Genomic DNA, 14,691 nt, shown 5'->3' on the forward strand with positions numbered 1-14,691 from the left:
TATCCCTGACTGTGCATATTAATATTGTGCTGAGTCATGCTATTGAGAGAGAAGTAGAATACAAAATGAGACCCAGTCTGTTATTGTCATCAGTGAGTTAACCAGACATTATTGCACATTTCTGCTGTTAATATATCTTACAGTTCTGAGAAATGATTTACTGTAAACTGAGAAATTAACAATTGGTTCAGAATTACTGTGCACACAGTTCAGTTTTCAGTAATATAACATTTTGTCAAGCACTGTTTATTGCAGAAGAAACACAGAAATTGTAGTTAAAATAAAGCATTCCTTGCCACAAAAGCAGTGTATTTTATTCCTTTGTTGAATAAAACAATTATTAAAAGATGTTTACTACTAATAGTGTTCTATTAGCACACGCTTAACAGCACATTATAATTTTCTAAGGAGTGTTTTGATTTAAAGTTATGCTTAGATTAAAGAAACTATAAAAATGATAGTCCTCCTGGCACTGCTGTTTCATGTCAGAAAGTTTGCAATTAAAAGGTGGAACTGCCTGGAAATGTAGGGTTTAGATGTTGTTGACAATGTATAGTTAATCAAAAGAAGTAAATTAGTAAGAGCAGTTACATACATGAAATCTTTTGCTCTTGCTCAGATTGGAAATCAGAATCCTGTCAAGAGGTTATGAGTTTCAGACAATCTGACTAAAGTACATCTCCTATTACGCTACGCATAGGATCTGAAAACGACCTATTCATTGCCTCGTTCTGACGGCCCTTTCACTAGCCAGTCAGAGCCTAGCTTACAACATCTTGCAAATCTACCTGTAGCATTGACTTTTGATATTTACAATTCTTATGTCGTAATGTATCAGATAGCCGGTTAGATCAGTCGGTAGGCCACTTGCTTTGTAAGCGAGGGGTCCCGGGTTCGAGTCCTGGAATAATTGCATATTTTTCTTACTCTTTGACAATCGAACAAGTCGTCTGATTGGATAACATAAAAATAGCAATAATGGAAATCCAAAATATACAGAAGACGAATGTGAATGGGTCGTTCTCAGATCTTCGTTTAGAAGATCAAGTACTTTAGTCAGATTGGAGTTTCAGATCCCCTGGACATGACAATTATTTTGCCATTACCATAGTAGAGAAGACTGTTCATCTAAAGTACTTTTGTCTTAACATCTGATTCTTGTGGAGAAGTTGTCAAGGCACTTCCAGAGAATGAATTCAGTACTGGTACTGAATCTAAAACCAACGGCTAGGAAACCTCAGTTACATAACTTGGAATAATGTCTAGAAATGATTTCAACCCAAATCTGATTATCAAACAAACACACAATTGCAAAACAATAAAATGTTTCTTGAAATAAGCAGCAATGCATGCCACTTGCGTTTTGCTATCACATGTCAGCAGAGGATTCTCCTGTGTATTATTCATCTAATACAGCTGATCAGGGATATTAATTGCCCATATCTCCACAGTGTTGTGCAATAATCCACTTCAGAATGAAGAGCTTTCAAACAAACAATTCCTCTGATTATTGGTTCCCAGAAATGAAATGAATTGCCCAGCTTGATTCATGTTTCAAAGAATTTGTTACAATAAACTCTTCAGCATCTATAGCAGGGAAATGTTGGTTTAGTTTGAGAAGGTTGTTTTAGTTCATACAAATCTATGAAAATTATTTTAGTCTGATTACAAAGTATAAAGAAAGCTTTTAGTATACTTGAGTCCACTTCCTGTTGAAATCTGTATTTATTTACAAGTAATTGACTGGTTAACAAGATGCAGCAACGTAAGTTAGACTAAAATGCTGCGAGGCATTTTGTTTTCGAGTTTGTACCTTTTGTCTGATAATCATTCTAGCAAACATCGACTGAAATATTCCTGCTGTCAGGGGCTGTGGTATAATATTATGTGATAATCAGAACTACTTTACTGCATGCGCATCTGCAGCAGGTACTTGAGAAATCTATAAAATGTATATAAAAAGTAATTAATCGGAAGAATATATAATAAAGTTTTATGATGCACAATATGCAATGTCTTCTTTCCTTGCATTAAAAGCTTGCACATGCAATTTTTTATGCTTCCTTTGAGGAAGAGGGGTATATTTTGCTCATCTTGTTTGCTTGATTGGTTTGTCTTTCTGTTTGTCTCTTACACAATTTTGTTACCAACCAGTAATTAAGGGACATTAGTGCCTGATTAAACTTTGTAGGATGATTGCCATTGGTAGATGACCCTACAATAATTGGTTTTGGGTCATTGGTCAAGGTCACAATGACCTGAAAACTGAAAATAGTTCTGCTTGTTAACAGTCCTGGTATACCATATAGCTTGTGCAGGGATCATCCTACAAGGCGATTTGAGCGATATCGTTGCTTTAAAGTCGGCCACTTCGCCTAATTATCGCCTCCGGGCGAAATCCAAATCACCTAGTTTTTCAGCCAGTTATTATCTGTTTACTTAAAGTTGTAAAACTTGATGCATATTCTACATTAAATTATTGATAAATCCATAGTCAACCTCGCCTACTCACCTGTTAAACTTCAGCCAATCGTAGCGTCAATATCAGTGTCAATCAATAATATTGTAAGCCGCCGCCATTTTGAAAATTTTCAATCGGCGTGTAAAAAGCCGATAAACTTAACGAGAGCATGATCTTATGCAACTATTGTATTATTCTTTCATTTTATTAAAGATTACTTCAAAAATTATTTCAATTACCATAATTATGGTCAATTTCTGTAAATGAACGGCTTGGGTACTGTGGATCATGATAAAAAATGATTTCGCAGACGTCAGACCTGCCGTACAAAATATTGTAAAAAGATCGCCATTATCTACGAGTTTGATATTATTTTCGAAAAAAAAAAAAAAAAAAATTATATGTATAAATCTGAACAAGTTGGTGCAAAAATCGGGCATTATAAAAGCACGAGAATCGAAACATGAATGAAAATTTCCACGCCGTTTTGATCGTGCACCTGTTAAATTTACGAGTTTTGGATATGTAAATTTCGGATAAAAATTTAAAGGCGACTTTTTTTACGCCCGTTTGAAAAACGGGACGTATTATGGGAACGCCCCTGGCGGGTGGGCGGGCGGGCGGCGTCCACAGACCTTGTCCGGAGCATATCTTCTACATGCATGGAGGGATTTTGATGAAACTTGGCACAGTTGTTCACCATCATGAGACGGAGTGTCATGCGCAAGAATCAGGTCCCTAGGTCTAAGGTCAAGGTCACACTTAGAGGTCAAAGGTCAAATTCAAGAATGACTTTGTCCGGAGCATATCTTCTTCATGCATGGAGGGATTTTGATGAAAGTTGGCACAATTGTTCATCATCATGAGACGGAGTGTCATGCGTAAGAACCAGGTCCCTAGGTCTAAGGTCAAGGTCACACTTAGAGGTCAAAGGATACAAGAATGAAAACTTTGTCCGGAGCATATCTTCTTCATGCATGAAAGGACTTTGATGTAGCTTGGCAAAATTGTTCACCATCATGAGACGGAGTGTCATGCGCAAGAACCATGTCCCTAGGGGTAAGGTCAAGGTCACACTTAGAGGTCAAGGATACAAGAATGAAAACTTTGTCCGAAGCATTTCTTCTTCATGCATGGAGGGATTTTGATGTAACTGGCACAATTGTACACCATCATGGGGACGAGTGTCATGCACTGGTCCCTTCTTTTTGAATTACTTCCTTTGCTGTTACTATAAATAGCTTATATTGTAACTTTTTCATTACAAGTCGTAGGGAAAAATCGAGACCACTTTTCTGTAGTACAACATGCATGTTACGTCCAATTCTGAGGTGTATTTTGAGCTATCTCTACCTGGTAAAGGGTTTTTTTTTATGGACTTGTAATTTTTTTTTTTTTTTTTTTTTTTTTTTCTCCCCTCTCTTTAAAGATTAACTTCCCCTTTGTTGTGTCTATAAATAACTTACATTGTAACTTTTTTATAACTGACCCTACTGAAAAACCAAGACCACTTTTCTGTGGTACAACATTGATGTTACTTTCAAATTTTGGGTGTATTTTAAGGTATCTCTACCTGGTAAGGATTTTTTTTTGGGACTTAGTAAAATAAAAGAATAACAAAAATTTCTAAAGAAAAAACATGTAAACAACCCAAAAAATTAAAAATTTCCCTTTGCAAATACAGGTGCTAGTGTAAAAAACATTGCTGTGACGGGCGTATATTGTGACATTCTGGCACTCTTTTTTCATAGCTAAGTTTATGCTTTATTTAGAAATTCATGAAAATGATAATGCAAGAATCAATTTCCTTAAATAATTACTGTTTATAAGTTACAGCTAGGCCCACAGAAAGTGGATATATATAGGCAAGAAACTGAATGCTATATGCCCATTCTTCTTAAATTTCTCAACTTCTCCCTAAATTCTGTTGAGGGAGAAGTCACTTCTCCCTAAAATTTTGACCTAGGATGATCCCTGTTGTGCATACTTCATTATGATGATTGCTGATGATAAGAAGATGGCCTCTATTGTTTTTTTTATGCCCCCAAAGGGAGGCATATAGTTTTTGAACCGTCTGTCGGTCTGTCAGTCTGTCGGTGTGTCCGCAATTTTCGTGTCCGGTCCATATCTTTGTCATCGATGGATGGATTTTCAAATAACTTGGCATGAATGTGTACCACAGTAAGACGACGTGTCACGCGAAAGACCCAGGTCCCTAGCTCAAAGGTCAAGGTCACACTTAGACGTTAAAGGTCATTTTTCATGATGTGCATTCGTGTCCGGACCACATCTTTGTCATCGATGGATGGATTTTCAAATTACTTGGCATGAATGTGTACCACAGTAAGACGATGTGTCACGCGAAAGACTCAGGTCCGTAGCTCAAAGGTCAAGGTCACACTTAGACGTTAAAGGTCATTTTTCATGATGTGCATTCGTGTCCGGTCCATATCTTTGTCATCCATGGATGGATTTTCAAATAACTTGGCATGAATGTGTACCACAGTAAGATGACATGTCGAACGCAAGACCCAGGTCCGTAGCTCAAAGGTCAAGGTCACACTTAGACGTTAAAGGTCATATTTCATGATAGTGCATTGATGGGCATGTCCGGTCCATATCTTTGTCATTCATGCATGGATTTTAAAATTATTGGGCATGAATGTGTACCACAGTAAGACGAAGTGTCGCGCACAAGACCCAGGTCCGTAGGTCAAAGGTCCTAAACTCTAACATCGGCCATAACTGTTCATTCAAAGTGCCATCGGGGACATGTGTCATCCTGTGGAGACAGCTCTTGTTTTGGGTTGCATTAGACCAAAGGTCAAGGTCATAGAATACTTGGAGACTGAAAATACATTGTATATATCTGCTTGTGACTGTTGGTGGGGGTCATCATGTGTTTTACAAACAGCTCTTATTAACATTAGCATAGTGTTAAGAAATATATTGCAAATTAAGAATTTCAGCGGAGTTATGTCCTAGAAGTTCTGTTGAAACTTTGTTGTTCAAAAGTTTCCTTCCTACCCAGCGCCATTGTATTACAAATTTGGTGTCTGACCTGAAGGTCACTCATATACATTGTACCTTTATATGTTAAGTTAGACCTCAGATGCACAGGGTATCACCTCTGTCAACAGGTTTGCCTTAATGTAAGTACATATTCTAAATTGATTGAGTCTGTGATTTTAACACAGAAACAGATGCAGCTCCATCTTACAGCATAGCATATTTGTTTGAAAGGAATACACAAATTGGGACTTCATATAATGTGAAATTTAATCAAAGACAACATCTTATTGGTTTGCCGAAAACAAAATTAAAACTGATTGATTTTGCAACATTCTCAACACAGCAAAGGTAGTGAAAATTATTTTTGTTTCCAAAGACTTTGTCCATAGACAGATATTGCCAAGAAAACTGTTTTGTTGAAAAATTGAGATAATATATGTTGTATATTTTTTAGAGGAAACAAATTCTGTAAGAATCAGTGTACCAAAACATGTATATAGTTTTCTGTTAAAAAAATTGCTTCATGACCAAATACATCTGACTGAAGAGAGAGAAGTCATTTATTAGTTTGAATCTATGGTGATTTGTAAGTTCTTAGGGAAGATGTACTGTAGACACATTGCTTCTTACAATCTGTCTTACAGTTGTGATTAACTGGGGGGAAGTTGTCAGGTACTTCGGGATAATTGATGTGTATATTGATAAACAAGGTTTTATTCAGGAACCCTGTGGGTTAGGTTAGACTGACTGTCATATAAATGAAATCAGCATTAACTGAAAGAAACAAACAAACTGAAATTGCCTCCTTTTTTGAAAAACGGCAGCTTTTAAAGTAGATTTGATAAACCAAGTTACTCTCTTTGGATTTTCATATTTTCGATTATCGGGGGAAAATACAAAATGTACACGGCTTCTATGTAAATGAACAAGTGTGCTAATTGGTCAAAAGAGGAGTCATTTTCTTTTGGGCTTCAGTAAAAAAAAAATGTGCATCAAAGAATGGATTATAGATTTTTTTATAAAGAAATAGTTCATATTTTTCTTAGGTAGATGCTGGCAATGTTTCATAGATTGTTTCCTTTTCACCTGTTGTTCTAGTATAAACACATGCCAATAGATTATCTAGAAATATGCCTATAACTTTCTGCTTGATTAAAAATAGCATGCTACCAGTAATGATTAGGAATATTTAGTTGTTAGGACATAATTATATGACAGTGTTATGGTCTTCTACAACTCATTTCTGACACAAGTTGTAATACTTCAGTTGATGGGGAAGATGGTATATCAAGTGTGAAAGGTATCGGCACTAATTGGTGTTACTGGAGTTTTTGTGACTCTAAGTACAGGGGGTAATAAGTTGTTGTGTCAAATACTTATGTGTCTAATTAATGTTCTAGAGGTCCTTGAAGAAGAACAGTAAAAACTTTTTACAGAATCTGATACTTGACTCCTTTGCATAAAGCACAATATTGACTTTGGACAGAATCTTATACTTGGATCCTTTAGGTTAAAGTCCCTCTATATGCACTGTATTGACTATGGCAGAATGGGTCACAAGGTTCTTTGCATTAAAGTACCTGGATATGCACTATATTGACTATTGCAGAATGTGACACAATGTTAATTTGCATTAAAGTCCCTGGATATGCACTGTATTGACTATGGCAGAATGTGACACAAGTTTCATTTGCATTAAAGTCCCTGGATATGCACTCTATTGATTATGGCAGAATGTGACACAATGCCACAATGTCCATTTGCATTAAAGTCTCTGGATATGCACTGTATTGATGGCAGAATGTGACACAATTTCACAATGTTCATTTGCATTAAAGTCCCTGGATATGCACTATATTGACTATGGCAGAATGTGACACAAGGTTCATTTGCATTAAAGTACCTGGATATGCACTCTATTGACTATGGCAGAATGTGACACATGGTTCATTTGCTTTAAAGTACCTTGATATGCACTCTATTGACTATGGCAGAATGTGACACAAGGTTCATTTGCATTAAAGTACCTGGATATGCACTCTATTGACTATGGCAGAATGTGACACAAGGTTCATTTGCATTAAAGACAGAATGAGACACAATTAAGGTTCATAAATTTGCATTAAAGTCGTTGACTTTGGACATAATCTGATAATTAGTTCATTTGCATTAAAGTCTGTGAAGGGAACAGAATTGAATTATAAATTCTGATACTAATTCCTTTACATTAAAGTCCTTCAAGAGGCATAGCGTTGACTTTGGACAGAATTCTAATACTTGATTAATTCATGTTAAACTCCCTGAATATGCAATGTATTGACTTTTATAGAATCTGACACTTGATTTCTGTACATTGAAGTCCCTGGATATGAATTGTATTGACTATGGCATGACACTTGATTCCTTAACATTAATGTCCCTTGATGTGCTCTGCATTGACTATGGCAGAATTTTGTACTGTAAATTCATTTAATTTCGTGGGCATGAAATTTCGTGGTTTTGGTCAAAACAGCAATTCATGGATTTTAACTTTTGAACATAAAATGAATGGGAATTTTACTTCTTCTTTGGGATTAGATTTCGTGGATTGACTCTATTGGCTAGCGTCCTTCAACTGGACACATTTGGAATATTTTTCACTATAACGCGGGAAATAGATACATTTGTATATCTGGTGGTTGAAATTTCACGTGAACAAAGCTAGGTTCCCCTTCCAACTAAAGAGCTAACTTGTTTATTTCTAAAATTGGGTCAAGTATTTTTAGCTCACCTGAGCACAAAGTGCTCAAAGGTGAACTTTTGTGATCGCCCTGTGTCCGTCGTCGTCTGTCCGTAGTCGGCGTCAGCGTCGTCAACAATTTGACTGTTAACACTCTAGAGGTCACAATTCTGGCCTAATCTTAATGAAACTTGTTCAGAATGTTACTCTCAATAAAATCTTGGATGAGTTCAATATTGGGTCATCTGGGGTCAAAAACTAGGTCACCAGGTTAAATCAAAGGAAAAGCTTGTTAACACTCTAGTGGTCACAATTTTGGCCCAATCTTAATGAAACTTGGTCAGAATGTTACCCCCAATAAACTCTTGGACAACTTCGATATTGAGTCATCTGGGGTCAAAAACTAGGACACCAGGTCAAATCAAAGGAAAAGTTTGGTAACACTCTAGAGGTCACAATTTTGGCCCAGTTTTAATGAAACTTAGTCAGAATGTTATCCTCAATAAAATCTTGGATGAGTTCGATATTGGGTTATCTGGGGTCAAAAACTAGGTCACCAGGTCAAATCAAAGGAAAAGCTTGTTAACACTCTAGACGTTACAATGTTGGCCTAATCTTAATGAAACTTGGTCAGAATGTTACCCTCAATAAAATCTTGGACAAGTTTGATATTGGGTCATCTGGGTTCAAAAACTAGGTCACCAGGTCAAATCAAAGGAAAAGCTTCTTAACACTGTAGAGGCCACATTTATGACTGGATCTTCATGTAACATGGTCAGAATGTTAATCTTGTTGACCTCAAGGTCCAGTTTGAATTTGTTTCATGTAGGCTCAAAAACTAGGTCACCAGTTCAAATCAAAGGAAAAGCTAGACAACACTGTAGAGGCCACATTTATGACCATATCTTAATGAAACTTGGTCAGAATGTTAATCTTGATGATCGATAGGTCACAATCAAATCTAGGTCAGGTAGGTCAAAAACTAGGTCACTAGGTCAATGCAAATGAAAAGCTTGTTAACACTCTAGAGGCCACATTTATGACTATATCTTCATGAATCTTAGACAGAATGTTAGTCTTGTTGATCTTTAGGTCAAGTTCAAATTTGGGTCATGTGGGGTCAAAAACTAGGTCACCGGGTCAAATAAAAAGAAAAGCTAGTTAACACTTTAGAGGCCACATTTATGTTCATATCTTAATGAAACTTGGTCAGAATGTTAATCTTTTTGATCTTTAGGTCAATAGGTCAGGTGAGCGATACAGGGCCTTCATTGCCCTCTTGTTTTGAGGCCCGAACGAAGGGCCACCAAATCACATTGTTTTAAGGTCTAACAGTACCATGTTTCTGGACAGCAAGGTGTCACTTTATTGAGTTTACGTTCAACGTTGAATTAAACTTTATTTTCACCCAAGGGAAAGTAGTCGTACGGTGAGTCAAAGAATTGTATGATTACCTATCTTGAATGGATAATTTGATCGTATCTCTCCCGAATAAATCTTTTAACATTTTACTGTTCGAAGTGGATATTTTGATATGAAAATGTGTTTTAGAGGGTATTAAAATCATTCACTAAATTATCAAATATGTATTTCCTGGTTTAAGTGCTTACTAAACGTCTTGTCTGCTTACCTCAAATTTGCATGGGGCCTTTAGATTTAATGGTGGGACCCTACGGAAATACTGCGCATGTGCATCGTGCCACTTCTGACTTCCCCCGACATGTAAACATGCTTCGTGAGTGCAGACGAAATGAAATGTAGCATTTCTGGTAAAATACTTAAATTTAACCATTGTAACTTCGCTGTTTTGTTGAAAATCAAGCGTCCATTTGATCGTTAACAAGCAAGGTTAAAGACTGAAAAAAAGCGTTTACGGGACTGTCCGGATTGGTGGTCTTCTGGATATGGTGGTTGCCAGCCAGTACCGTGAAATCCACAAAAATTAGTCCCCTGTGAATACTGATTATTTCACAGTATGTATTTCTTAACATAAGAGTAACTGAATAGGCACTGTAATGTGACTGTATTGACTATGTCAGAATCTGATACTTGATTCCTTTACATTAAGATCCTTGAATATGCACTGTATTGACTGACAGAATCTGATACATGATTTCCTTGAGAAGCACAGTATGACAGACTTGGTTACTTAACATGGAAAGTAAAGTACAACCCAAAAAAAAGAATATATATGCTGTCAACAAAACCCCTTCTTTGTCTTAAATTGAACAGTAATTTTAGATCACAGTGTGAAATCATTAAAGTTTGTTCATTTTTTAATCATGGATAATTTTAACTGAACTCTGACTGAAGAGCACTTGAAAGTGTAGGTGAGTATGCCATAAAAGGTTAAAAGCCTTGCATGAAGAAATATGCAATTGTTCAAATTAAGTCACACAATATCTTAGCTACAGAAACTCCATAGGGGCCTCCTTGGCCGAGTGATTAAGGTAGCTGACTTCAAATCACTTGCCCCTCAGTGTCCTCACTGATGTGGGTTCGACCCTTGCTCACATTATATTCCTCAGGTGTGAAGCCATCCAGTTGGCTTATGGAAGATCAGTGGTTCTTCCAAGGTGCCCGCCCATGATTAAATAATGCAAGCAAGGGCTCCAGGGGGTCTTCCTCCATCATCAAAAGCTGAAAAGACGCCATTTGACTTAAACCCAGCAATAACGTAACTCTATACAAATGAAGAAAATTTGACTACTCAAGTCACTATCCCTGTTTTTTTTTTTTTTTTTTGACAAGAACTTGCATGTTTCAAGGCCATTGAATTTATGTAAAGCAGACTTGTCTAGTAATATTGTTACTGTTAAAAAAGGAAGTCAGAGAAAAGTTAACTCATTTTGCCCCCAAAAAACTAATGAAGACCAGTTAATGCATGCACATTTAGCATTTCTTTAAGATCTTCCCAAGGTCCTTCCTTATTGCTAGTTGGTATAGGTTACATGGAGATTATGCTATCTGGATGTTTATCAGGTGTTGACAATATTACTGTAGCCAGAGATTGTCGGAAAGATTAGGGACATCATGTGAATGATCCCTAATTGACATTTGACAGACTTGACAAATGCCCCAAGGAAGATTATGGGATTTTGTAGTATTTTGGGAGAATTATTGGGCATATTTGCTTGAATTCATTTTCTAGATATTGAGAAAATTTGCAGAAATATTATATTAGATTTATATGCAATGTAATTTTATTTCACGGTAATTTAGAAAATTATATCCTTGTAAAAAAAAATTAATAAATTTTCACTCATATGACCAAAACCCTTTGCCTGCTGGCGGCAGTAATTCTGCCTTTGCGAGCAGTGCAGACCAAGATCAGCCTGCACATCCGTGCAGTCTGATCTGGTCTGCACTGTTCGCTATTCTCCAGTAAATTTTCAGAAACACCCCTCGAATAATAAAATGGTTTTGGGGCCCAAATTGAATGATGGACCAGTCCATTATAGAAATTTAGCAGGCTAAGGGTTAGGTATGATAATAGTAAATCATGAAATTTTGCTGAAATTTTTTGTGAAAAATTTCATTAGATTAAGAGACGTAATAAAATGGATTCTTTGAGAGTATGTGTCACTCTACATAGTCCAGTGGCTGCACACTTTACAGGTCTGGGGTTTTTCATTTCAGGCTTTTGAAAGGACATACTAGATTTTCAGGCTTCTGATTTTTCATTGGACACTAGGAACTTGACTGTTTGTAGAAAACATAAAGAAGAAAAATTCAGGATATTTTGTTGATAGTCATAACAATATTATTATTACTTCAAATTGATAGCATAAAGAATAAGGGGTCTTGGGTATGGAGAGAGAAAGGCTTATCAGTTATCAGGCTTACCATTTTTCAGACATTTCTATAACCTTCCCTTGCAGTCTAGCAAAAATATGAAAAATAAAACAATTTTTGGTTTAGCCTTGTGTAATTATTTTAAGCTCACTAGAAAATAAAGATAAACAGGTCTGAAGTGCTGAAGGCAATAATAAAATGTTTGTGATGGGACTGATGATGATTCAGATGAAGATCTTGATAAAGTGGGCAATATTTTTGTCTATTTACCTCATCTTAGAATCATTTTGTCAACAATTCTGATTATCTCTTGTGATAATTTATGTACAAATTGTATAATTTTGACACCATATCTTATTGTCAAACAATTATACTTGTCATAATGCCCATTATATTATACTAAGGATAGTTTAAAGTTTTGTGAATGAATAAACAGAAGCCAGTTTTGTTTCAAGTTTTGAAAGAGAAATAGAATACTTGTCTTTATACAATGTTTTTCTTGTTTAAAAATTGGATTTTAATAGGGCTGTTTACTGATATTTGATGTGGGAGTTTTGTGAGCAAGGGGTGGACAATAGAATTGTAAAAATTGTGTGGTTACATAAATAATGATGATATTGTTTCTGGAGTGAACCCAAGAAATTTTAAAACAGAGATTGGAGATACTGAATTTTATTTCATTTATTGTGAAGGAAAGTGTTTTCTGAAATCGAAAGGAATGTTGAAAAAGATGAAGATACAGATTTCTTGAGGACATTCTGATGGAATTTTATGTTTTTAAAATATTTATTCTTGTAAGAATTTAGAAGAAATTTAGAATAGGGTGATATGCATGTTGTATTTAATGCTGAACGTTTTGCAAGGAAAACTTAAAACTTTTGACATTTGAATTTACTAAATGTGTTTTAACTAGAGATCTAACCACTAAGTTATGGTTAATTAAGGATTAATACAAGTCCGCTTTAATTAATCAAGGTTGTGTACTGTAGCTTTTAAGATAAAGATTAAGGCACAGTTTGATATTTTTAAGGGTGCGGAAACATGGGATTATATTGAAGTAGGCTTCCGTTTAATTTTCAGCAAATCTTGTTAAAGGATAATCCCATTGTTTTGACTGTTGTGAATCTTGACAATTCGGATTGTAATTTTTAAGGAACTGCAAAATTTAAAAAGAGAGACCGTGATATAAATATTGTGAAAAGTTGTAAACTTTAACTGAAGCCAGATATTTTATGCCTTTTGAAATTGCTTTGAAAATTCATTGCGAAGTACAGAGATGATGACACTTTAGATGTATACCCAGATATATCATGATGTATTTTTTATGCTGTTGCCCAATTAAGATGGCGGACAAATAGTGGTTAAGTTGTAATTTTAAACTTTGTTGTTACCTCCAACAATGGCAAGTGTGAAAGTTGATAGGAATAATATTAATTGTTGTACCAAGAAGAGTTTAAAGCCAAAGATGGGAAAATTGATGAAAAGGATAAAATGTCTGAAAGAGATCAAAGGACTTATCAGTAAGTTCAGATTATTTTCGTAACCATACTATTTCATGTTAATTTAATATTTGAAATTACAAATCAAGACAACACTGCATGTATATACTGTGGAATTATTGTATTTCATGGGCGCAACATTTTTGTTGTTTTGGCCTGAACAGCTATTTCCTGGGAATTTGACTTGGTTGATTTCAACTTATGAGCCTAAAAGAAACAAGAGTTTCATTTGTTTGTTTGGGATGTAATTTTATGAAGGATTACCTCAGCCACGAAAGCCACAAAAATTAGTCCTCCATCAATATTAATGATATGTCACAGTATTTCTGGGTAAGCAGAAACCTTGGAAGTGTTTTGTTTGAGCTTCAGATTTTAGAAATTGTTCATCCAAAGAGGGTGCACATCTAAGTAATTAATATAAAATTGTCCTCTACCCAATTTCTATGTTAGGAAGTTGTCAATTGCCTAAATCATTTGTTACTTCTCGTATAAAATTCAGGAATATTTGTAACGTTATTATGTAAGGGTCAGTGTTCGCTTGAATTGTATAGTCACCATAGTAGTTAGCACTATTTGTTTCAAGGGAAATTCCTCAAGGTGACGGCCTGTCAACTCCAAGGTCACAGGTTGGTTTTGAACCTATCTGGGGTCTTGACTGTAACCAGTACTGTTTTTACCAGGAGTATTTTTGAAATAAGTTTTAAGCTTTCATCAGCCTTTAGCTAGAATAATTGTATATAGAATATGTATAAAACTACATTGTTACTTTTAGCATTCAGCTTGAAAAATGCTGAATGACCTAATTGTTTGATCACAATAATAAAACCTACCTCTTTGTGGTGTAAATAAATTTTTATATGAATGAAAGTTTCAGAATCATTAAGTTTTGAAATATTGAAAGAAACTGCTGAATGAAAATTTTGATTTAACAGTTAAAAGTTTGTTGTCCTTTTGTAATTTGATATATCTTCAAGTTTCTATATAAAACTTCTTCAAAAGCATGACTCATAACCTATTATTTTTTACGTTTTTTATGATGACTTATTGTGCTTTAGTAAGAAATCGGACAAATCAAATTTCCAAATCTTGGCTCAAGCCCATCAATATCAATTTAAGCTTGCAAGTATTACAATTGTCTACCACCACACACATCCTCAAGTGGGTATTTGCTTTATCACAAGGGGTAATCCTAACTTCAAATCGGC

General features: G+C 35.4%; 1 protein-coding gene across 2 annotated transcripts in view; it reads left to right on the forward strand.

The window, feature by feature from the left end:
- Positions 1–14,691, forward strand: part of LOC123552279 (tyrosine-protein kinase ABL1-like) — a 51,987-nt gene that overhangs the window by 17,658 nt on the left and 19,638 nt on the right. Inside the window, exon 1 of one of the 2 annotated variants that reach the window (XM_045341825.2) lies at positions 12,453–13,507. The exons of the other annotated variant lie outside the window; for it this stretch is intronic. Coding sequence (XP_045197760.2) covers positions 13,387–13,507 — 121 coding nt within the window. The 5' untranslated portion in view covers positions 12,453–13,386. Of the gene's footprint in view, positions 1–12,452; positions 13,508–14,691 lie in introns of those variants that run through there. 2 annotated transcript variants of the gene reach the window in all.

This window comes from Mercenaria mercenaria, chromosome 15 (genome assembly GCF_021730395.1).
Source record: "Mercenaria mercenaria strain notata chromosome 15, MADL_Memer_1, whole genome shotgun sequence".
In the NCBI taxonomy this organism is placed as follows: domain Eukaryota; kingdom Metazoa; phylum Mollusca; class Bivalvia; order Venerida; family Veneridae; genus Mercenaria; species Mercenaria mercenaria.